The 26,378-nt window shown below is 35.4% G+C and overlaps 1 protein-coding gene across 1 annotated transcript; it reads left to right on the forward strand.

Annotated features, from left to right (window-relative positions):
• The first annotated feature begins 251 nt into the window (after positions 1–251).
• LOC131800888 (uncharacterized) lies at positions 252–17,298 on the forward strand. Its single transcript, XM_059118742.1, has 4 exons — positions 252–524; positions 589–663; positions 725–1,560; positions 17,141–17,298. Exons 1-4 carry the CDS (start codon positions 517–519, stop codon positions 17,296–17,298), a joined length of 1,077 nt encoding a protein of 358 aa, XP_058974725.1. The 5' UTR covers positions 252–516.
• Positions 17,299–26,378: the final 9,080 nt, after the last annotated feature.

The following is a 26,378-nucleotide window of genomic DNA, read 5'->3' on the forward strand; positions in this document are numbered from 1 at the left end:
CCATAATATAACAACGGTTATTTTGCAAAGGCCAGAGAGAAGGCTGTTACCAATCAATACGAGGGCATAAATTGTGAGCACGGTTGCCACTTTGGTCCAATTGGACCAAAAATGGTCCTTTTTTTTACGTTTGGTCCACTGGTCCACTTTTTTCTGATTTGGTCCCTTTTATGAAAATGTTTACAATTATGGTACAAAGAAATTTTGAGTGTTTCATCACGCCTTTAAAAATTTATTTACGAAAATCAACACGGTTCACATAAAGCGAAAGATTTGATTCGTTGACAACACTTGAAAATATAATCAAATTTTACCAACCCACAATAGTAAATCAAGTGGCAATATTACCTGTCAGTCAAAAAACAAAGCTAGATCTAGCGGGAAAAAGCTAAATTGACAACACTGGTCAATTGTTTCTTTTGTTTACAAATCAGAAATTGACAAATTAACTTCAGTGTAACGAATATTTTATAATGTAATTGTTTGTGTAAAAGTAAAACTAGACAATAATTTACCATGGACAAGTAAGTTAATGGATAAGATTTAAATGGAATTTAAATTTTTGCTTTGATTGATATGTTGTTTCAGGTTTTTGATAAAGAAGGCGAAGGTTGCAGAACAACGGCCTCCCACGCAGTCAGTCGAAAGTGATGGCAGTGAAAGGTAATAAATACATACATACTTACATAAGTACGTATTAATTGATTACATATTCTATATTTAGCGACACAGCTGGCGAAAAAAAGGATCCAAAACGCAAATTTCGGAAAGAATGGCTAACCCAATTTAATTGGCTCAAAGAGCAAAATGGGAGCGCATACTGCACTGCTTGCGAAAAGTCCATGGTGAACCACGTAGCGAAGCTAAAACGACACACAGAGCAATCAAGCCATGTTCAAAATCTGATCAAGAAAAAGGGCCAAGTGAAGTTAGATTCTTTTCTTAAAGAACAAAATGATACTTTAGAAAAGCAAATCCGAAACGCAGAATTCAGTTTAGTGATGTTCATAATAGCACATAATCTTCCATTTATCCTTATGGATTATTTGCCAAATTTGCTAGCCGTGTGTTGTCCGGACTCAAAAATAGCGCAGTCTTTACGCTGCGGCAGAACCAAATCGACCCAGCTAGCAGAGATTTTAGGGAACGAAGCAATGAAAAGAATAGTATCGGATCTCAGAACGTGTAAATTCTCTTTGATTGTGGACGAAACCACGGACGTATCAACAACAAAGTGTCTGGTTCTGGTGGTAAGGTATTTTGATAAGTTATCGAATACCATTCGTGACAGATTTTTATCACTAGTTGAACTTACCAAAAGCGATTCTGAGGCAATATACCAAACGATAAAGTCATTTTTCGAAACGCACAGTGTACCTTTAAGTAATTTGATAGGGCTAGCAACTGACGGAGCCAATACGATGGCCGGCGAATTAAATGGGCTGAAAACAAAATTAAAAAATGATACTAATATATTTTACATCAAATGCACTTGCCACTCGCTGCATTTGTGTTCGAGCTACGCCAGCAAACAGCTACCAGCAAAAATTGAAAAGCTGTGTAGAGATATATACAAATTTTTCTCGCACAGCCCAAAGCGAATCAACGAGTTCAAGGAATTTCAGGATTATTGTGGCGTAAAACCTCATAAAATACTTGGAATTTCTTTTACTCGTTGGCTCGCTCTGGAAAGTGTGATTGCACGGATTAATGAACAGTGGGAAGCGCTTCGACTATATTTTTTATCCTCGTGTCTTGAAGTAAGTGGCATTAGTGCATTTGAATTAGCGAATTCAATGGGTGATCCGGAACTAAAAGTTTACATGTTGTTTTTGGCCTACGTATTGAAAATAATTAATACCCTGAATAAAGAGTTTCAATCTGAAAAAGTTCGCTTACCCTTTTTGTACTCCCAAATTGAAGTACATTTTAAACTACTTTTGAGTAATTTTATGCATAACGACTTTGTAAAAAATATTGATTGTCTAGAAAATTTTAATATACATGACAAAACGAAATATCTGCAAGTTAAAAATATTTTTATAGGAAGTAGCGCAGAAAACTTTCTTGAAAGCGATAAATTTACGGATTCGCAACGAATCACAATTAAAACAAATATTTTAAACTTTTACGTTGAATTTTTGAAACAAATTCAGCAACGGTTTGACTTTGGAAGAACTGATTTAAAAAATTTATGCATAATTACCCCCAACAAAGTTCTATCAGACACAGAAACTTCAATAATGCCTTTAGTAAGCAATTTTTCTCATTTAATTAAATGTGATATAGATATTATTTTAACACAATGGAAACTCTTAAGACTTTTAAACAGTAATCTTAAACCTGATATGGACGTTTGTGTATTTTGGGAAAAAGTTAGTTTATATAAAAACGGTATGGATGAGAAATGTTTTCAAGAATTGACTGATTTTGTATATGATTTATTGAGCCTTCCACATAGTTCGGCGGCAGCAGAACGTAAATTTTTTGAACTTTCTCTTATCAAAACCAAATTAAGGAATAAATTAGAGTTCAGTTCAATCAATAATATAATGCTGTCCAAAGAACTTTGTGCGCAAAAATCAGAGCCTCATTATGTTTGGTCAGTAAAACACATAGGCTGGGCTTAGAATAGAATCACCATCATATTATATTATTTTTATTATATTTTATTATATACATTTATATCAATATATCTGTATAAATTTTATGTTAATTTGTTTTATGTATTTATGTGCAAATTGAATTGAAGCACTTTTTGTTAATGTTTAGAAATCTTTACACTTCATTTTTACTTTTTGTGTTAAATAATATTGTAAGCATTGAGGATATGCGAAAAAAATTGCAAACAAATTGGTCCTTTTTTGTTTGGTTTGGTCCTTTTTTTGATGAATTTTGGTCCCGAAAAAAAATTTGGAGTGGCAACCGTGATTGTGAGCATATCTGGAGCAGAAATTGAAGGCAAAATTAAATAACAACAGTAATGCAATAAAAAAAATATGACTACTCATGGGCCATGAGAGTCTCATGCATAAATATGTACTGAGAGGAAGAGATTGAGATGTGTATGTGTGTGGGAAAGGTAAAAACAACCAGAGATGCCAATTTGATTATGTTTTCCCGCTACTTCGGTGATTTTTGATGCATAAAAATCACTGTTTAAGTGTTGTAGCGATTTTCTTTTTTAAATCGATACAGTAGCGTCTTTGGCTATTTAAGGTAGCGGTAGTAGCGATTTTCAAAAAAAAAAAAAAAATAAAAAAAAAACTAGTTAAAAAGTATCAGTCGGTTTTCCTCAGCAATTTTTAAAGAATCGCTGTGGGTGAGATACCAAAAGGGGTTCGCAGATATATATCATGGTTTTATTTATGCAAAACTATGACCCTTTGTAGGGGAGGTATCAGAAGGAATGGTCCGATCTCTTTTATCTTTATAACAAATCTTGCATTGCAAGAAATATTGAGATATGCCAAGTGTGAACTGAATGGCATGTTTATTTCGCGTTTTATGATCTTAATGGATATTCAAAATATTGACCCTTTATAGGGGAGGTATCGGAAGGAATGGTTTGACCTCTTTTATCTTTATAACAGATCTTGTGTTGATAGAAATGTTGAGATGTGCCAAGTCTGAATGGAATCGGATGTTAATTTCGCGTTTTATGAGCTTCACGGATATTCAAAATTTTAACCCCTTGTGGGGAAGGTACCAGAAGGAGTGCACTGATATATCCCGTCTTCTCAGGAAATCTTGTGTTCGTAGAAATAATGGCATGTGTGAAGTTTGAAGGGACCTGAATGCTTACTTCGGATTTTATAATCGTTTTTTTCGGAGGTACCAGAAGAAATGGTCCGACATCTTTTATCTTTATAACAGATCTTGCGTTTCTAGAAATATTGAGATGTGCCAAGTCTGAACAGAATCGGATGTTAATTTCTCGTTTTATGAGCTTCATGGATATTCAAAATGTTAACCCCTTGTGGGGAAGGTACCAGAAGGAGTGCACCGATACATCCGGTCTTCACAGGAGATCTTGTGTTCGTAGTAATAATGAAATGTGTGAAATTTGAAGAGACCTGTATGCTTACTTCGGATTTTATAATCGTTTTGGTTATTCAAAACGTTGACCCTTTGTGGGGGAGGTACCAGAAGGAATGGTCCGACCTTTTTTATCTTTATAAAGGATGTTGTGTTGATAGAAATGTTGAGATGTGCCAAGTCTGGACGGAATCGGATGTTAATTTCGCGTTTTATGAGCTTCACGGATATTCAAAATGTTGACCCTTTGTGGGGGAGGTACCAGAAAGAGTAGACCGATGTATTCCATCTTTACACCACACCTTGGGTTAATAAATATATTGTGATGTGTGTAATTTGAAGACAATTGAAGACTCTTTCATCACATTTTTAGAGAGTTATAATTATTCCAAATTTCGACCTTTTGCGGGGGAGGTACTTTTAATATTTCTTAAAGAATCAATAGAGAATTCTTTGAAAAAATATTCTTGCGGTGAATTTGTGAAGTTTTTAAAAATACTTTTTGAAGGATCCACTTTTTATAAATGGTAGATTTGTTCAGATTTCCGTTAAAATGTCAAGGTGTCTCTTAATTTTTTTTTTTTTCAAATACCTGATTTTTAAGAATATATTTTTTTTTTCCAAAATAGCTAGAAGGCAAATAAAAATAAATTTTATAAAAATATATTTAGGGTTGCTAATGATTTTTTTTTTAAATTTTAAAGATTCAAAATTGAAAATAAAAAAATAAACCAAAAAGCAGTTGTAGGATAATTAAATCCCATTGTGGCGACCATCGTGGGTCCCGCGGGAGAGGCCTAAGGCCATTTATTATACTTTTAATGGGTTACAAATATAAATTATAAAGATTGGCGCCCAATGCGGGGCACAGGAAATGGCGGTTTTCATTTGGAATGATCTAAGACTTTTTGAAATATGAATGCCCCAAAAATATGCCAAAATTCGGGGTAAGCGAAGTTTTTTCTCTTGTGTTGCCCATAAATAATGGTGGCCAAATGAAGAATCCGTTTTTGGATGAACTCAAAAAATCTGAGATTATTCGTAATATAATTGGCTAAAAATACGCTTAAGTTAGGCATAATTAAATTTTTTCATCTAGTGGCGCCCAACGAGAGACCAAGGTGTACAAAATTCAGGCAACTTTGCTAAACTTGAATATATTTGTCAGAGACCGACAGACCATTTATAGGGGATTGTCTTGAAGGCCCCTTAGGTCGAAAATTGTTAATTTTTAAATATTTTTCCGAAGGATTTTTAAGGATATTTCTTTAAATAGATTAGGCAAATCATGGATTTTTGAAGAGTTCTTCGATTTTTTAAGAATATTTCTTAAAGCGTCCATGGACCAATAATCATTGATTTTTTTAATATTTCCTGAGAAACATTAAGAACAAAATGGAGGACGCATAGTAAATAAATGAATTTTCGATATCAAGAATATTTTTGGTAGAGATATCCAAAAACGTAGACAATTTCGTTAAGAGGATTTTTATCGACTGAAAAAGATGAAACTAGAGGAGTGGAAAGGTAAAGATGCATTCTCCGAAAAAAATCCTAAATTCGATTACACCAAAACGTGATCCTATGTTGCTATCTAATCCAAGTACGTGGTTTTTTTAGAGAGAAATTGTTTTCGTAAAACTGGAAAGCTATATAAAAAAATTAAAAAATATACATCTGAATTTTCTGAATGATTGTAAACCCTGTTAGGAACTATATTATCATAGGCGTGACGTAGCAAATCCTGGATCTAATTTATTTTTTTTTTTTTTCAAACTATAGTGCCAATTTGAAATAGGAAAAGTTGGGAATTTATGATGTCTTTTCCCAAAAAAAAAACTAAAATTACGTTTTTTTCAAAAAAAAACCTAAAATTAAGTTTTTTAACAATTATATCAGCAAAAAAAATGACAATTATACCCCCTTCCCAAGATTTTTGCTAAATATCATACGCATGGCAACCCTATATTTCATGGAGCAGCCTAAACGATGTCAACCTCGTGTAAAATGCCAAGATAATAAAAACAGGCCTACTCACACCAACCAACACCATGACAATCCAAATCAATAACAATTTTAATAGAGAGAGGGAGATAGTGAGGGAGATTAAAAAAAACGCGAGAACGTTTGTTATGAGAGACAGAGGAGCCCAATTTGCTTTGCTAATCAGTCAGTCAATCAGACGTCAAAGTATAACTGGGTGAATTGTATGGCGGTGATGAGTTGAACGGCGATCAATAGTTCAAAATATGGGGACACTAAAAATAAGAACAAGAATCAATAATCGTGGGGAAAAACAAATGACGAAAAGTACAAACAAAAAGCCGACGTAAGTTCAACTTATTTTAAAGGAGGTTATTTGTCCATCCCCCACATGGAGAGAGAGAGAGAGGGCGAAAGAGAGCTTAAAAAAGGAGGCCTATTGGCGACGAAATGATGACAGATCAATCAATAATCAAGTCAAGGAATGTAAACAGCTAAAAAATTATGGAAATCTTGATGGAGCTGCATGTTCTCCGGTGTTGAAAAGTAAAAAAAAAAACAATTTAAAAAATATCAGTCGGTTTAGCCGACAGATGTATTACCCTCAGGCAATGTTCGATTATTTAAATATATTTTTACTTCTGTTACGATCATTCAAATTGTTGACCCTCTATGGAGGTTCCGATTAAATGGGCAAATATTGACCATTTCGTATCGGACCTTAATAAATATGATATAAATATAGGGACGTGCCAGGTTTAGACTAATTTTTAGAAAATGGGAGGTACCAGAAGATATGGTCCGATCACTCCCATCTTTATAGCATATCTTATGTTGATAGAAATATTAAGATGTACCAAGTCTGAATGGAATCGGATGTTAATTTCGCGTTTTATGAGCTTCATGGATATATGATATTGGCCCTTTGTGCGGGAGGTACCAGAAGGTGTGAACCGATATATCCCACCTTCACAGCAAATCTTGTGTTGGCAGAAATAATAGGATGTGTGAAATATGAAGAGAACCAGCTGCTTATTTCGGATATAATAATCGATTTTGTTATTGAAAATTTTAACCCTTTGTGGGGTAGGTACCAGAAGGAATGGTCCGATCTCTACCATCTTTATAGCATATCGTAGGTTGATGGAAATATTGAGATGTGCATTTCAGAGTGTAATCAGATATTAATTTCGCTTTTTATGGGCTTCATGGATATTCAAAATTTTGAGCATTTGTGGTGGAGGTACCAGAAGGAGTGAACCGATATGTCCCACCTTCACAGCAAATCTTGTGTTGGCAGAAATAATAGGATATGTGAAATATGAAGAGAACCGGACGCTTATTTCGGATATAATAATCGATTTGGTTATTGAAAATTTTAACCCTTTGTTGGGGAGGTACCAGAAGGAATGGTCCGATCTCTACCATCCTTATAACAAATCTTGTGTTGATGGAAATATTGAGATGTGCCATGTCAGAGTGGAATCGGATGTTAATTTCGCTTTTTATGGGCTTCATGGATATTCAAAATTTTGAGCCTTTGTGGGGGAGGTACCAGAAGGAGTGGACAGATATATCCCATCTCCACAGCAGATCTTGTGTTAGCAAAACTGTTTGTATGTGTAAAATATGAAGAGAAGCGGATGCTTTTTTCGAATTTTATAAACGTTTTGATTATTCAAAACTTTGAAAGTTCGTGGGGGAGGTACCAGAACTAATGGTCCGATCTCTACCATCTTTATAACAAATCTTGTGTTGATGGAAATATAGAGATGTGCCAAGTCAGGATAGAATCGGATGTTAATTTCGTGTTTTATGAGCTTCATAAATATTCAAAATTTTGACCCTTTGTGGTGGAGGTACCAGAAGGAATTGACCGATATATTCCATTGTCACACCAGACCTTGGACTTGTAAACATATTGTGATGTGTGTAATTTGAAGACAATCGGACTCTTACATCACATTTTATATGAATTATAATTATTCCAAATGTTGACCCTTTGTGGGGGAGGTACTTCATGGAGTGGCAAAAACATCCATTAAATTACCAAAACATTAAGAAATTTTATGTTTGCCACGTTGGTCGCTGAATTTGCTGAAATCGATATGCGAAACCCTGTTGAGAGGCAATTTCCTGGTCCCCACATTGGGCGCCATTATTGTAATACATTCCACATTTCTGATCATTTTGCGAAAAAATTCACTTTTAATTATTTAAATAATTTTTTTTAACATTTTTCTTTTTTTGATTTCGAATAACCGTAGGCAGGCTATTTCGGATTTAACCCCAAGTTGGACGCCATTTTTTTTATAAACTCATGTCTGCAACTGAAATGTTGTTGACTTTTGCGTATTTTTTGCCACTGATTTAAGATTCTGTAAGTCCTTTCTAGAAGCTTGATATTTTCTGGTTCCCACGTTGGGCGCCACAATAACAAAAAATAAGATTTGTCATCGATCAAAGGTTTTTTTGCGTAGTTTTCTTTCGCAAAACTTGAAATCCCTTTGGTTTATCTTATATACCTAAAAAATAGTGCCCCTTGTTGGGCGCCATTTTTATTTACAAACTCGTGTCTACAACTGAAATGTTGTTCACTTCTACGTATTTTTTGCCATTGGTGTAAGATTTTGTATGTGCATTCTAGAAGGTTAATATTTTCGGGTTCCCACGTTGGGCGCCACAATAAAAAAAATGATATTGGTTATCGATTCAAGGAATTTTTCCGCAGTTTTCTTTCGAAAAACTTGAAATGCCTTTGGTTCATCTTGTATACCTAAAAAATAGGGCCCCTCGTTGGGCGCCATTTTTATTTACAAACTCATGTCTACAACTGCAATCTTGGTGACTTTTGCGTATTTTTTGCCACTGATTTAAGATTCTGTAAGTCCTTTCTAGAAGCTTGATATTTTTTGGTTCCCACGTTGGGCGCCACAATCAAAAAAATAAGATTTGTCATCGATTCAAAGAATTTTTCCCCAGTTTTCGTTCGAAAAACTTGAGATCCCCTTGGTTCATTTTGTTTACCTAAAAAATGTAGATATTTTCAGTACCCCTCGTTGGGCGCCAAATTAGAAAAAAACTCTATTTGCCATGCATTTTACTGATCATTTTAACCAAGAACCTAACTGTGGTCCAACAAAATAGCAATGACAAACAATTTTGTGACTCACTGTGACGGGGGGCATATCCCCACATCAATATCTAATTAAATCAAATTCGTATTGTTTGGATATGTGTGTGTGTGCTAATGTTATTCAAACGTAATAGAGGAACGTTTTTTGCTCATTCTTTTCTTCGTTTTTTAGTATTTGCTGACGTTACATTGCTATTTTGTTTTTGGTGTTGCTGCTGTTTTCTTGTTTTTTGCTTGCTTTGTTGTGCACCCAACGTTATAAATTGACTTCATAAGCTGTGACATTTTCGTTCACGTTGCGCGTGATGTTGTATTTCATTCTATTATTAGCAAAATTTGTGTGTTTTTTTTTCTTTAAATTTTCACATCGGAATGTTTTCGTTTGGTTCTCGGCGAAATATGTTTCACATTTCGTATTGCTATTTTTTTATGGCCTCTAAAGAATTTTTCGGAATACTACCTTGGCATAGGAGATAACTTCTTGGGGAGAGAAGAGAAGAAGTTGAAGGTAAAGGAGGTGTGTTAAATTGAGATTTTCTCTCTTTGGAGAATCTTTTCTTTATCTATCCTCTAGCTCAACAATAATTGGCTATTTTTATGTTTTGCTGCATTCCATACAAAAGGATAGCAATTTAATGCCAGGATTATTCCGAAATGGAAAAAAATTTACAAATATTCTGCTGATATATTGGATATCTTTTAAGCAAATCTCCTTGCTTGGATCCAACGTTAAGCGCCAATATGGAAATCTTTCCCCCAGCATTCTAGACAGACATAGACCTTTGAATCAAAGTTTGTTGGCTAGAATTTTTAATATTAATTTTGGCCCTACATTGGGCGCCATTTTGCATAAACCGTTGTTACTAGCTGGCACATATCTAAATTAAAGGGCCTTAGGGATTAATCTTTAGATACCCATAGATGTGCGTAAATTTTTTTCCAATTGGCTGCATAAAAATTAATTTTTATATAATGGCGCCCAACGCAGGCCCCGAAAATATGAATTTTCTGAAATACAAATAAAATGAATATATAAACGTTTGATCAGAAAATCTCTCCAACTGGGTCTATAAATAAATATAAATTTTTACACAATGGCGCCCAACGTGGTGTTAGGATAATAGGAAAATATCATGTTCAGAATTTAGAGGAACAATTTAAGGATACCTAAAGTTTTTTTTGATGGTCTCAAGACTGATTTGTAAAAAAAAAAACATTTTCTATAAAATGGCGTCCAGCTTGGGATAGACAAGTCTAAAGGGCTAAGTTCATAACAAGGTTGAAGTCATGGCACGGCCTATTTTGTGACATTTCACAAAGGAATTACAGAGCCGCACTAAAATCCTGCCGTCGTTTTTCATTATAATTTGGCATTAATATGCCTAGCCATGACTTAAAGCTTTTTATGTATTTGCAGCCTAAGTTTTGCTCCAACACAAATGCAAGCCATATGCAGAACAAAAAATCCAGAAATCTGCGATGGAAACGTTTTTTTTTATTTTTATGATCCTTAAAAACGCATAATATACCTTTTTGAACACTGGCGTCCAATGTGAAGGCCCATAAATTGCAACACTTCTAATATTTAGAAGACCTAAACATTTTTGTAAAAGCTGCCTCGCGTCTGGAGTTTTTAGGAGAATTTTACTTTAGACTTCTTAGTTAGATCCACAAATACTGACTGGGCTATTAACGAGAATTTACACAATGGCGCCCAATGTGCGTCCCATAAAATAAGAAGAAAATATTCTATTAATTACATTTTTAGAGGATAGCCGTGGGAAACGAAAAGCTAATTTGAAAAACCTTGAGCCATGAGCCATAAACATCAGTTTTTACAAAATTGGCGCCCAACGTATGACCTCAAAAATGTAATAAAAAAGCTAATTTTGCAATTCTTTGCCAAATATGTCACATCTGGCTAAAGAACAATTATTTTATACCATTTGGCGCCCAACGTGGGGTTCATAAGTAACAAAAGTTCAGATATCCAAAAATTATTTGAAAAAAAAATAGAAAAGAAAAAAATGTGTTGTAGATGTTATTTGGGGAAAAAATGCGAAAGAAAAACCTCAAGCCATTAGCCATAAACGTCAGTTTTTACAAAACTGGCGCCCAACGTATGGCCTCAAAAATGTAATAAAAAACCGTTTATTTTGCAATTCTTTGCCAAATATGTCACATCTGGTTAAAGAAAAATTATTTTATACCAATTGGCGACCAACGTGGGGTTCATAAATAACAAAAGTTCGGATATCTAAAAATTATTTGAAGAAATTTGCAAAAAAAAAAAAATATTGTCCATCTGTGTTTTAAAAATTATTCGGAAAAAATGCGAAAGATAAACCTCGAATTTGAGCCATAAACATTAGTTCTTACAAAACTGGCGCCCAACGTATGGCTTCAAAAAAGTAATAATTATTAAATTCGAATTATTGAAACGTAACATCTGGAAAATCGTTAGTAAAATGTCACATATCTAGTTTTAACATTCTTTTTACATCAAATGGCGCCCAATGAGGGGTCCACAAATAACAAAATTCTATATATTCAAAATTATTTGAAAAAAATCCTCATCTGTGTTTAAAATATTATTTGGAAAAAATGGGAAAGAAAAACTCGAATTTGAGCCATAAACATTAGATTTTACAAACCTGGCGCCCAACGTAAGGTCAAAAAAAATTTATTAAATGTGAATCTGTAAAGCATAATATCTTTAGTATTGTTCGCAAAATTGTCACACATCTGGTTTTTTCAATCTTTTTACATCAAATGGCGCCCAATGTGGGGTCCACAAATATCAAAATTCTAGATATCCAAAATTATTTGAAAAAAATCCTGATCTGTGTTTAAAAGATTATTTGGGAAACTCTACCTCGAATTGGAGTCACAAACACTACTTTTTACAAAACTGCCGCCCAACGTATGGCCTCAAAAATGTAATAATTATTAAATTCGAATTATGGAAACGTAACATCTGGAAAATCGTTGGTAAAATGTCACATATCTGGTTTTGAAAATCTTTTCACATCAAATGGCGCCCAATGTGGGGTCCACAAATAACAAAATCTTAGATATCCAAAATTATTCGAAAAAAAAATCCTGATCTGTGTTTAAAAGATTATTTGGGAAAAAATACCTCGAATTGAAGTCACAAACACTACTTTTTACAAAACTGGCGCCCAACGCATGTCCTCGAAAAATTAATAATTATTAAATTTGAATTATTGAAACGTAACATCTTGAAAATCGTTGGCAAAACCGTCACATATCAGGTTTTTTAATTTTTTTTCATCAAATGGCGCCCAATGTGGGATCCACAAATAACAAAATTCTAGATATCCAAAATTATTTAAAAAAAGATCTGTGTTTAAAATATTATTTGGGAAATTCTACCTCGAATTGGGGCCACAAACGTACTTTTTACAGAACTGGCGCCCAACATATGGTCTCGAAAATGTAATAATTATTAAATTCGAATTATTTAAACGTAACATCTGGAAAGTCGATGATAAAATGTCACATATCTGTTTTTTGAATTTTTTTACATCAATTAACAAGGTTTTAGATATACAAAATTATTTGAAAAAAATTACGTCATATGTGTTCAAAATATTATTTGGGAAAAAAATACCTCGAACAAACATACTTTTTTCAAAATGGCGCCCAACGTAAGGTCGAAAAAATGCAATATTTTTTAATTGTGAATCTTTAAAGCATAACGTCTTTAGAATCATTGGCAGACTGTCACACTTCTGTTTTTAAAAATCATTTTATATAATATGGCGACCAAAGAAATTCCTCATCGGCGTTGTAAATATAACTTGAAAAAAAAAATCATAAAAAAATACCTCGTATTTGGGTCACAAACATACTTTTTAAAAAATGGCGCCCAACGTTAGGTCCAAAAAAAATTTTAAAAAATGTAAATGTGAATTTTTAAAGCATTACATCTTTAAAATCATTGGTAAAACTGTAACACATCTGTTTTTCAAATTCATTTCATAAAATATGGCGCCCAAATTTCAAAAAAAAAAATCCTCATCGGAAAAAATGCCTCAAAATGGATTCATAAACATCACATTTTCAAAATGGCGGCCAAGGCGGTCTCAATAATGCAATAATTTTCAAATTTGAATTATTTAAACCTAAAATTATTTAAATCTTTGACAAACTTGTCCCATAGCTTGGTTTCAAAAATCACTGAATACCAAATGGCGTCCAACGTGGAGTCTACATCAAAAATGATTACAAATCCCGAAATAATTTGAAAAATATGGAAAATTTAGCCATCTGTGTTGGAAATATTATTGGTTACCTTGTGGCGCCCAACGTAAAATCATGAAATAAGCTATCCATAGAATATCTTAGGGAACCCCTTTAAAAACTAGAAGAACCTCTGGAATACCCTCCATCCTCGGAATCCCTCAAAAGGTTGTCTCCTTCATACAACCGCCTGACACTGTAATATTAGCCGCTTTGTTGAAACTGTTATTTTCCAAGAATGGAAAATTAAACACTAAAAGAAAACAAAAATCGTGAGGGCATTTCTGTTTTTGTGGCGTGTGTCTGCAGCCTGCCATGGATGACGACTATCAAATGGAAATTGCACGCAAGTCTTTTCCACCATTTTTTTTCTCTACATTACATTAAAGCTACTTTATTTGCTGTTTGGATAAAAACAACAAAAAAAAAACGGAAAAACCCAACCGGCACGAACAATAATCATGCAAACGTCAATAAAGCAAAAGAAAAAATGAAGCTACGGCAATAACAACAAATAAAAAAGCCCATAAAAATGTAGCCAATGGAATTGGAAGACTAAGGAGCTGGGGGACCGGACCATACGCCATTGGGCTATTATGACCATAAAGTATTAACGATAGAGAAGACAAAAGGTCGAGTCTAATAATGAGAGCGACCGTCCAGGGAGTTCTGATGGGATAGAACTTACTGCAGAACACGATTTGAGGGTCAGACTCTAGTGGCTAAGGTTCGCATAAATTTCGCCAATCTTTGAAACAAAAAGTGGCGCCCAACGTTTTTTCAAAAAACAAATTGGAGCAATATATTCCTAAAAATTCTCTTCAATAATAATGGAACTAAACAAATTTAGAAAGCGATATCCACAATTTGACCTCAAAAACCAAAAACGAAAAAAATAATATAAAGTTCGTACGTCTTAAATCGGAATGGCGCCCAACATGGCAATCTTTTGTATCAAACATCGGATGTTACAGGTAGCCACTTAATGCAATTTTAATGCCCTAAATGCAAATAGGAAATAAATTACGTTGAAATATCCTCGAACTGAGCCTATACTTATATTTTCTACACAATGGCGCCCAACGTGGAACACAAAATATGTGTTAAATTTATGACATTTGAGGGGTTTAGGAGATAGTAGAAACACACCCAAAGCTGTTTAAAGAAGTCCTTGTTTCTCCATCTCTCTCCACTAAATGTATCTAATAATAAACATCATTGAAAATGAAAATGGCGCCCGACGTGGAACCAAGAAAAATCATATTTTTACATGAAACGAAAAAATGGCGAATAATGGCAAAATATATCATGTCAGAGTCAGTAGGTTTTGCCGACAGAATGTATATTCCAGCATTATGATTATTCAAACTGTTGACTCTTTATGGAGGAGGTTGCGTAGCAATTGGCCAATATTGATATTGATGATATGCGCTTAATGAATACTCAAAATGTTGACCCTTTGTGGGCGAAGGTGTAGACTGATATATCCCAATTTTACACTAGACCTTAGCTTAATAAATATATTGTGATGTGTGAAATATGATGCTTATTATGGATTTTATGAACGTTTTGGTTATTCGAAACTTTGACCCTCTGTGGGCGAAGTACCAGAAGAAATGGTCCGATTTCTACCATCTTTATAACAGATCTTGTGTTGATGGAAATATTCAGATGTGCCAAGTTTGAATGGAATCGGATGGTACTTTTCGCGTTTTATGAGCTTAATGATTATACAAAATATAAACCTTTTGTAGGAGTGGACATCGGTCCATCTTATCCATCTTAACACCATACCTTGGGTTGATACAAATATTGGGATGTGTGAAATTTAAAGACAATCGGACACTTACATCACATTTTATGAGAGTTGTAATTATTCAAAATTTTGATCCTTTGTGGGGCAGGTAATTGATGGAGCGGACTGATATAATCCATTCTTAAGCACCTGACCTTGCAATGACGTAAATTTTAGGATTTGCAAAGTTGGAGCAAAATCGGATTGTCCTTTCTCTTTCTGTGCAAAAAATATATTTTTTGAAAATTTCGACCTTTTGTGGGGGAGGTACCAGAAGGAGTGGACCGAGATTGCCCATCTTCGAACTCGATCTAAGTTTGACAAAATGTATTACGATGTACCCAGTTTGGACCAAATCGGATACTACCTTCGAGAGTTATCGTGCGCACCAGCCAGCCAGAGAGACAGACAGACAGACGGACATCACTAGATTGACTCTAAATGTTCTGAAACGGATTTGGTCCAAAGAGACCTAGGGTCTAAAACCGTTATTTCGACTAGGTACGTTTTGATCGGATCAAATTGAATATAAATATGGCGCCCAACGTGTTTACATAAACAGCTGAGCTTGTCAAAATCAACCGCTGAACTAGTCAACCTCAACAGCTAGCTGATCAACATCAAAAGCTGAGCTTGTCAACATTCAGAGCTAAGCTGGTCAACATCAACAGCTGAGATCATCAACAGCTTCGCTTGTCAACATCAACAGCTGAGATTATCAACATCAATAGTTGAACAGGTCAAAAGCTAAGCTGGTCAAAATCAACTGTCAACATCTAGTCAACCCCTACATCTAAGCTGGTCAACATCAACAGCTGAGTTTGTGAACATCAACAGCTGAGCTGGTCAACATAAAAAGCTAAACTTGTCAACCTCACCAGCTGAGCTGTTCAACATCAACAGCTGAGCTTGTCAACATCGAGAGCTCAACTTATCAACATCAACAGCTCAACTTATCGACCTCAACACCTGAGCTTGTCAACATCAACAGCTGAGCTGGTCAACATGAACAGCTGAGCTGGTCAAAAGCTAAGCTGGCCAAAATCAAGAGCTGAGCTGATTAACATCAACCGTTGGACTAGTCAACCCCTACATCTAAGCTAGTCAACATCAAGAGCTGAGCTTGTCAACATCAAAAGCTAAACTTGTCAACCTCAACAGCTGAGCTGGTCAACATAAACAGCTGAGCTTGTCAACATCAACAGCTGATCTTGTCAAAACCAACAGCTGAGCTGGTCAACATGAACAGCTGAGCTGGTCAACATCAATAGCAGAGCTGGTCAAAAGCTAATCAGCCGCTGAACTAGTCAACATCAACCGCTGAGTTTGTAAACATCAACAGCTGAAATTATCAACATTAACAGCTGAGCTGGTCAACATCAACAGCCGGGCTTGTCAACATCAACAGCCGCGCTTGTCAACATCAACAGCTGAAATTATTAAGAGCAAAACTAGTCAACATCAACAGTTGAAATTATCAACATCAACAGCTGAGCTTGTCAACATCAACAGCTGAGCTGGTCAACATCTTAGCTGTTCAACATCAACAGCTGAGCTTGTCAACATCAACAGCTGAGCTTGTCATCATCAACAGCTGAGTTTGTCAACATCAACAGCTGAGTTTTTCAACATCAACAGTTGAGCTGGTCAACATCAAGAGCTGCGCTTGTCAACATCAACAGCTGAGATTATCAACATCAATAGCTGAGCTGGTCAAAATCAACAGCTGAATTTGTCAACATCAAGAGATGAGCTGGCCCACATCAACCCCAGAACAAGCCAACCTCAACACCTGTTGACAAACATTAACAGCTGAAATTATCAACATTAACATCTAAGCCGGTCAACATCAACCGCTGAACTAGTCAACATCAGCCGCTGAACTAGTCAACATCAACCGCTGAGTTTGTCAACATCAACAGCCAGGCTTGTCAACATCAACAGCCGGGCTTGTCAACATCAACAGCTGAAATTATCAACAGCTGAACTGGTCAACATCAACAGCAATACTAGTCAACCTCAACATCAACAGCTGAGATTATCAACATCAACAGCTGAGTTTGTCAACATCGACAACTGAGCTTGTCAACATCAACAGCTGAGCTTGTCAACATCAACAACTGCGCTTGTCAACATCAACAGCTGAAATTATCAACAGCTGAACTGGTCAACATCAACAGCAAAACTAGTCAACCTCAACATCAACAGCTGAGATTATCAACATCATCAGCTGAGTTTGTCAACATCGACAACTGAGCTTGTCAACATCAACAGCTGGGCATGTCAACATCAACAGCTGAGTTTGTCAACATCAACAGCTAAGCTGGTCAACATCAATAGCTGAGCTGGTCAACATTAATAGCTGAGCTAGTCAACTTTAACAGCTGAGCTTGTCAACATCAAGAGATGAGCTACCCAACATCAAGAGCTGAGCTGGTCAACAACAACAGCTAAGCTGGTCAACATCAACAGCTGAGCTGGTCAACATCAAAAGCTGAGTTTGTGAACATTAACAGCTGAGCTATTCAGCAGTTAGGCCACCTGACTTTCACCCAAAGTATCCTCAAACAAAATTAGGGTATTGGAAAGTAAAACAAGATCAGATTACTAGGAATCGGATGTAGATTTTGAAGACATTTCTTTGTCCAGGTCCCACTAGATTTGAAACGGAAAATAATTTAGTTTACTTTTTAATTTAGGCTAACATGGCTTCAAAGATAGCCCCCACAGTTTGCTGTGTTCCGAAAATTCCATTCTGCTGCCCCAGAAAAAAAAAAAAGATTTGGAAATATGGATTTGAAGCAGTAATTGAAAGCTGCCTGAAAACTAGGCTAGTAGATGTTCAAGAGTTATACAAAAATACAAACTTTTGGTATTCGGAGACAAAAAAAAGATAAGAGTATCTCGAATAAAGGCCTCCTCTTGATTTTGAGGACGCTACTTAAGTTGGACCCATTGTGGACAGACAGGAGCAGGCTCTGATGGATAAAAGTCTAATCACCATATTTACATGGACGTAGATTTCTCACTGCGAGGAACGACGAGTCGTATTCGTTTGGAATTACCTGGATAGCTCTTTGAGTATGGTTGCCCTGCACAGGGAGCCTCTCTGAAAAGTTCCATAGCATTTATTCCCAGATTTCTACCATATTCCTAAGAATGTGTTGGCATACAGAGTTCAATCACATTTTCACATCTTTTCTCCTTAAAAAAAAATAAATAAAAAAACTCCCCGCCTGAGCCTCTCTGGGACTTTCAGCTTGAAAATCCTTGAAAATGTTTCTGATTTTCTTAGCCTTCTAGAAATTCATAAATTATGACACAATTTCCTGGAAAGTTACACAAAAAAAAACTTGAACTTGCGATGGTGATGATGACGATGATGACGACGGCACAAACACAAATCCACCATCCACGTAGACAAAGGGGTGGCGAAGCGAGTGGGGCCTTCTCCTCCGCTCCGCCCCACCACACCTCCTCCTCCTCCTCGTTCCTTCCTTAATATTTAATTAGCAATGAAATGAAAAAGTTTTTTTTTTTTTTTTGTTGTTTCGAACTTACTGCTTGTTTTGACGCCTCCCAATACTAGATTTGACTGTGACTGCTTGTTGCCCTCAGCGAATGAGGTTGTCCTTGGACGCCCACTCATATCGTCGTCCGCGTCGTCGACTCCTAAAGCAGTGGTGTCCTTTGGGCGTTTGTCACTGCTGGTGGCGGCCGTGCTGCTGCTTGATGCCTGCGTGTTGGCGGTTTTTTCTTAACAAGAGACCAGAGAGAAAATATAAATCAAAGGAGATGAAGAAGAGATTTTGTTTTTGTGGTTGTTGTTGTTATCTTCACGTGCGCTCTGGAGGCTATCTCTCTTTTTTGGCAAATGGGGTTTTGAAAATCAACAACCGTTTAGAAATGTTTGAGGTGCGGGATCAAATCTTCTAAACAATATTGCCCTCCTGTGTTCTCTGCCTTTAGGGGTTGATCAAATTACACGGTAAAATGTTAAAAATGTATTTTTTTAAATCTGGTGTTTGTTTCACTTCGTCTTTTTTTTTCTAACTCACTCTCGCTTGTTTCTCGACCAAGTTGGTGTGTCAAAGTCAGTTTGTCGCCGTCTCTCGAGTTGCCAAGTGGTTGACAATGACGACGTTATGTTGTAACACCGCGAGATTTGTTGTTTGATTTTGGGTTTTCAAAAGTGACGACGATCGCACGTTAGCTGCAATTCTTTATCAGTAGCGGGGTTTGTTGTTGTTGTTGTTTATGTGTTCTAGACTGAAAACCTTGTTGTAATTTGTGTTTCGCTGTTGCTGACCGTCCGTAGAATTCAATAGCTGTTAATTTCTTTTTTCGTTTTTGTTTTCTTGTTTCTCCTAACAAATCTTCAAATTCTTATCATAAATTCAATTTTCAGTTGAATGACGCGCAAAGGAAAAGAAAAGTAAAAGCTGAAATGAGAAAAAGAGGGGGGAAGAGAACGAAATGAAAAATGCAATTAGTAAAAATGTTTCAAGAAGTAACCTAAACATAAAACTTAGTAGATATTTGAGAAACTATAACATGACTATATATATGACTCGATATTTAGGTCAGGGAGAAAAAGTTATTGGGAGACCTCTTCACCCTTGAGTAATGAGAAATAGGGGTAAAAAACACATATAGATAGGTCTCTGCCCCAAGAGATGAGCTGGACAACATCAACAGCTAGGTTTGTCAACAACAACATCTAAGCTGGTCAACATCAACAGCTGAGATTATCAACAGCTGAGCTGGTCAACATCAACAGCTGCGCTTGTCAACATCAACCGCTGAGCTTGTCAACATCAACAGCTGAGCTTGTCAACATCAACAGCTGAGCTGGTCAACATCAATAGCTGAGTAGGTCAACATCAATAGCTGAGTAGGTCAACATCAACCGCTGAGTTTGTCAACATCAACAGCTGAGCTTGTCAACATCAACAGCCGGGCTTGTCAGCATCAACAGCTGAAATTATCAACAGCAGAGCTGGTCAACAGCAAAACTAGTCAACATAAACAGCTGAGATTATCAACATCAAAAGCTGAGCTGGTCAACATCAACAGCTGCGCTTGTTAACATCATCAGCTGAGATTATCAACAGCTGAGCTGGCCAACATCAACAGCTGAGCTTGTCAACATCAACAGCTGAGCTTGTCAACATTAGCCGCAGACTTAGTCATCATCAACAGCTGTGTTGTCAACATCAACAGCTGAGATTATCAACATCAACAGCTGAGCTGGTCAACATCAATAGCTGAGCAGGTCAACAGCTAAACTGGTCAAAATCAACAGCTGAGCTAGTCAACATCTACCTCTGAGCTTCTCAATATCTACATCTGAGCATGTCAACTTCAACAGCTGAGATTGTCAACATCAACAGCTGAGCTGATCAACTTCAACAGCTGAGCTTGTCAATATCTACATCTGAGCTTGTCAACATCAACAGCTAAGATGGTCAATATCTACAACAGAGCTTGTCAAAATCAACAGCTGAGTTTGTCAACATCAACAGCTGAGCTGGTCAACATCAGAAGCTAAACTTTTTAACCTCAACAGCTGAGCTGGTCAACATCAACAGCTGGGTTTGTTAACATCAAAAGCAGAGCTAGTCAGCAGTTAGGCCCGAAGTACCCTCAAACCAAAATAGGACATTGGAAAGCAAAACAAGATCAGATTACTAGGAATCGTATTTACATTTTGAAGAGATTTCTTTGTCCAGGTCCCACTTGATTTTAAACGGAAAATAATTTAGTTTACTTTTTAATTTAGGCTTATATGGCTTCAAAGATAGACCCCGCAGTTTGCGGTGTACCGAAAATTCCGTTCTGCTGCTCCAGAATAAAAAAAATTGGAAATTTGGATTTGAAGCAGTAATTGGAAGCTGCCCGAAAACTAGGCTAGTAGAAGTTCGAGAGTTATAGAAAAATACAACTTTTTGGTATTCGGAGACAAAAAGGTAAGTGTATCTCGAATAAACTACTTCTCTAGATTTTGAGAGCGCTACTTAAGTTGGAATTGTTTGTTCCGAAACGTAAAATATGTTCTTTAAATTGACTAAATTTTCTACGACGTATTTGGAAATTCCACACAATTCTACTGGCCCATTAATGCTCTATAAAACCAAACTGGGGCTAGGTGGAAAAATGTGAACTGCCGAATTTAATCTCCGATCCCGTTCTCCGATGAGAAAACATTCGTTGTCCAGCAGTTTGTAAACAAACAAAATGATCGTGTTTACTTGCCAAAGAGGTTAGCTGAAATGTGCAATGTCGATTTAGCGATGTCTGTCCGTCTATCCGTCTGTGGAAATCACTGTAGCTTCCGAACGACTTGAAGTAGATTGATAAAATTTTACTCAAATGTATGTTATGTCTGCAGGACTTTTGTATTTGAAAATGGGTGATGCAGGTCCACGTCTTCGTATAGCCCCCATATAACGGTACCTCCCGATATTCGATATTTGGATGATTTTAGCCACATTATTCACCGGAATTGTTTCAAATTTGGTATTTGAAGTTCGTAATTGATACTACAGCCTTAAGCAAAAAAATGTCTGTGCAGGTCCACGTCTTCGTATAGCCCCCATATAACGATACCTCCCGATATTCGGTATTTTGATGATTTTAGCGACATTATTTACCGGAATTGTTTCAAATTTGGCATTTGAAGTTCGAAATGGATACTACAGCCTAAGACAGAAAATTGTCTGTGCAGGTCCACGTCTTCGTATAACCCCCATATAACGGTGGAGGGTATTCAAAGTTCGGCCCGGCCGAATTTACAGCTTTTTTACTTGCTTTATCTCACCGCGTATTTTGAATATCAATATAGCTCACATAATAGATACTGGTTAATTTATGAGTCTATCGTGGAAATTCTAATACTACAACTAGATCTTTCGAAGGTCTTCTTCAAAAGGTCTGCTATGAAAAAATTTTATATTTTTGTAGTGACCCAAGTAGAGAAGACCTCCGTGAGACCTTCAGGGGGAAAATAATCGGTATATATTATTGCTACATAGTATCTAAATCTAAATATCTAAAACTACAAGAAAAAAGAGGATATAATTTTGAATACTCACTCGCTTACCTTTTTCCATTTAAAAACAAAGTTTGCTCTTCTTCTGCAACGCTACGTGAAAAGTGTTCTTTAGTTTATAATTTTTATTAAATATGATTGCACAATTTCCTTTGTTTTTTTTTTTTTTTTTGTTTTTTTTTATTATTAATTTTTTTTAAGATAATATTACGTTTAATTCTATTGTTGTTGTTACTAGAGATAACGATGACGGCCACGAATTTTTTTATTTTTTTAATTATTATTAATATTTAGAAAAATTGATGTTTAATTTTCGTTTTGTAGTTTCGGCTCATTGATGATTTAACGCACACATACACACACAAAAATATAAACTATTTTTCTTCCTCTTCTACTTCTCAAAATTTTCTATTCTGTATTGAATTTCTTGCTTCCGTTTTTATTTCAAATTTTATTTACATTATTTTGTTTTTTTTTTGTTCTTTTTTATTTTTTTGGTGAAAATATCCGATTGCAGGTGCTGTTGTTGTTTTTATTTAAAAATCGCGTTTTGCTGGTAACGTCGGCGGCGGCTGTTTGGCGGCAGGCGTTCGGCTTTACCCGTTTAAAAAAAAAACTATTGATTGCTGGTCAATTATTTAAAAACAAACCCAATGAATAAACAAATGTAATCAATTTTGGTTTGTGTTCTGCGAGTTGCTTTTTTGGAGGAAAAAATCTGCAAGGAAAAAAATAAGGAAAATTAGTTAGGAAAACTGCGGAATTTTTAAATTTAATTCTGTTTTATTTATTAAGTTTATTTTGAGTGTGCGATGAAGAAAAGGAAATACATATTTTATTTTGGTGGCTTTGAAGGGCTTAAAATTAGGTCTAAAAAAAACTCACAATAAACCTCCAGGGAGTAGAAAAAACAAACCAAACGAAACTCTATTTTCCGGTTTCGGTCGAATAAGGGCGAGCTTCAAATACGAGTAGGTTCTATTTTTGCCGAGCACATATTTTACACCTGTAGTACATAAATTCCGAATGCAAATTTCATAAAAACTATTGTTCCAAGATATATGGTTTATTCTGAGACTTCTAGTGAAATGTGCTGTAGAATATATCTTCTTTTGAGACCTTCCGTCTAAAATAAAGTTTTATGTTACTTTAAGGCATCAATTTGAAAAAGTCAGAGGCAAATATTTTCAGTTCTTTGTTGGAAACATTGATGCGCATATTTTTTTGATATACAACAGAAATAGAGATTCCTTTTCTGTGGGTGACTTTTGAAATTAGATGAAGAATATTTTTGTCTTTGATGACGTCCCTCTAAAATGATGCTTCGTTGGCGATTTCTGCACGAACTCACAAAAACCCTAAAGTGTGTAGATTAAAAAAAAAACTCACGAAGAGAGTATCCGATTTGGTTCAAACTTGGTACATAATAATATTATTATCAAACTTAGATCGAGTTCGGAGGTGGGCTATAATGATCCACTCCTTTCGGTACCTCCCCCACAAAAGATCAAAATTTTCAAAAAAAATATTTTATTGCACAGAAGGAGAAAGGATAATTCGATTTTGCTCCAAATCCTAATATTTGCATCAGTGCTAGATCAGGTGCGAAAATGGACCATATTGGATCGCTCCATTAAGTACCTCCCTCACAAAGGGTCAAAATGTTGAATAATTATAACTCTTATAAAATGTGATGTAAGAATCCCTGTCTAATAATTTTTGCTCTGGAGGATTTACAAAAAAAAATTGGGAACATATTCATAAAATCCCAAAAACCTCGAGAAATATTCCAAAAAAAAAAAAGTCTTCGATTCTTGATCTAGTAGACCTTGAAAAAATATTCTTATTCTAAATTGGAGAAAGATTCTTAAAAATTTAAAATTATGGTGAGTCTGGCGGGCCTTCAAAAAAAATTCTAAACATCTTAAAGAGTATTTTAAAAAAGCCTCCGACTGTTGATCTCGTAGCCCTTGAAAAAATATTCTCTAAAAATCCAAGATTATTGTTCTCGGGAAAAATATTCTGGGCTCGGTAAAAATATTCAAAAAATATCTATGTTTATCAGTCGTCTCATGGACCTTGTATTGTAAAATTATCTTCAAAAATCCATTATTAAAGGTCTCGTGGAGCTAGAAAATATTATTGAAAAATTCATGGTCTGGAGGGTCTTGAAAAAATCTTAAAAAATGGGAAAATATTCTTATATATCCGACGAAATTATCGGGAGTCCAATGGGCCTTGAAAAAAAATTCTAAAAACCTTGAAGAGTATTCTAAAGAAGTCATCGATTTTTGATCTCGTCGACCTTGAAAAATATACCCAAAAAATCCATTTTTATTGGCATTGTAGGCTCTGGAAAAATATTCTAAAAAAAATTACGAATATTGGTCGATTCATGGACCTTAAAAAATATCCGTAAAAATCTACAGTTAATGGTATTCTAAAAAAGTCACCGATTGATGGTATTGTCTAGGTGGCCCCAAAAACTTAAAATCGCCAATTATTGGTTGTTTTTTTTTCTTTTTTTTTTTTTTGATATCTTTAAGAATCAATTTTTATTGGCCTCCTGGAAATATTCTTTAAAATCCGAAATTATTGGGATTCTAATGAGCTTTGGAAATAATCGTAAAACCCTCAAATATTTTGAAAGTTTCCGATTGTTGACCTTGAAGAAATATTCTCTAGGGCTCGGAAAAATGTTCTAAGAATATGTACGTTTATTAGTCATCATAATACCTTTGGGATTGTAAAATACCTCGAAAAAATATTTTAAGCAAGAAAAAGCTGTAAGTTCGGCCGGGCCGATCTTTAAATACCCTTCGCTATTTGGAACGATTTTGACAATTTTCAAAAAAATAAAATCCATTAAAAACTTTGTTAAAATCTTAAAAATACCGAATGTAGCCCTTATATTAGGGTCTATACGAAGATATGGACCAGCATGGGCAACTTTTGTCATAAGCCATTACAATATTCAAATGAAAAAAATCAGTGAATAATGTAGCTACAATCATAAAATAAGGAATATAGGGAGTTACCATGGGGGCTATACTAAAACGTGGACCTGCACAGACACTTTTCTGTCATAGGCTGTAGTATTCATTAAGAACTTCAAATACCAAATTTGAAACAATTCCGATGAATGATGTCGCTAAAATCATCAAAGTACCGGAGGTAGGGCTATACAAAGACGTGGACCTACACAGACAATTTTCTGTCATAGGCTGTAGTATCCATTACGAACTTCAAATACCAAATTTCAAACAATTCCGTTGAACAATGTCGCTAGAATCATCAAAATACCGAATATCGGGAGGTACCGTCATATGAGGGCTATCCAAAGGTGTGGACATTCACAAACAATTTTCTGTCATAGGCTGCAGTATCCCTTACAAACTTCAAATACCAAATTTGAAACATTTCCGGTGAATAATGTCGCTTAGATCACCAAAATACCGAAAAAGAGGAGGTACTATTATATGGGGGCTATACCAAAACGTGGATCTACATGGTCCATTTTCAATACCAAAAGTCCTGCAGACATAATATATATTTGAGTAAAATTTCATCAACCTACTTCATTTTGTTCGCAAGCTAGAGTGATTTCCACCGACGGATAGACGAACGAACATCGCTCGACATCGACATAGAATTTTATGCTGATCAAGAATATATATCCTTTTGTGGTCTAAAATGTATATACAAACGAAATGACAAACTTAGGGTCTATTAAGTACTATACTATGGTGGAGGGTATAAAAATCCCCAGCTACTGAAAAATTCCCTAAAAATATTCTCAGCAATCAGAATTATGGGTAATTTTAAAAACATTTCATTTCGGTATTCGAATGTCTTCCCAATATCTCTTTTTGGCAGTTTTACAGGGTGAGATAGAAAAAAAAACTGCAACAAAGTCAACCGCCATAATTTTTACATTTTTTTTAAAATTTTTGAATGAAAGCAAAAAATGTTGGGAATAGCATCACATTTTAGAATAAGTTTAGATTTGTTCGAATTGGTCACCTTTAGCACGAATTATGGCCTTCAAACGGCCAATGAAACCGTCACACGCTGCCCGAATATTGTTCTGCGGTATTTTGGACCATTCG

The sequence above is a fragment of the Musca domestica genome, unplaced genomic scaffold (assembly GCF_030504385.1).
Source record: "Musca domestica strain aabys unplaced genomic scaffold, Musca_domestica.polishedcontigs.V.1.1 13, whole genome shotgun sequence".
Lineage (NCBI taxonomy): Eukaryota > Metazoa > Arthropoda > Insecta > Diptera > Muscidae > Musca > Musca domestica.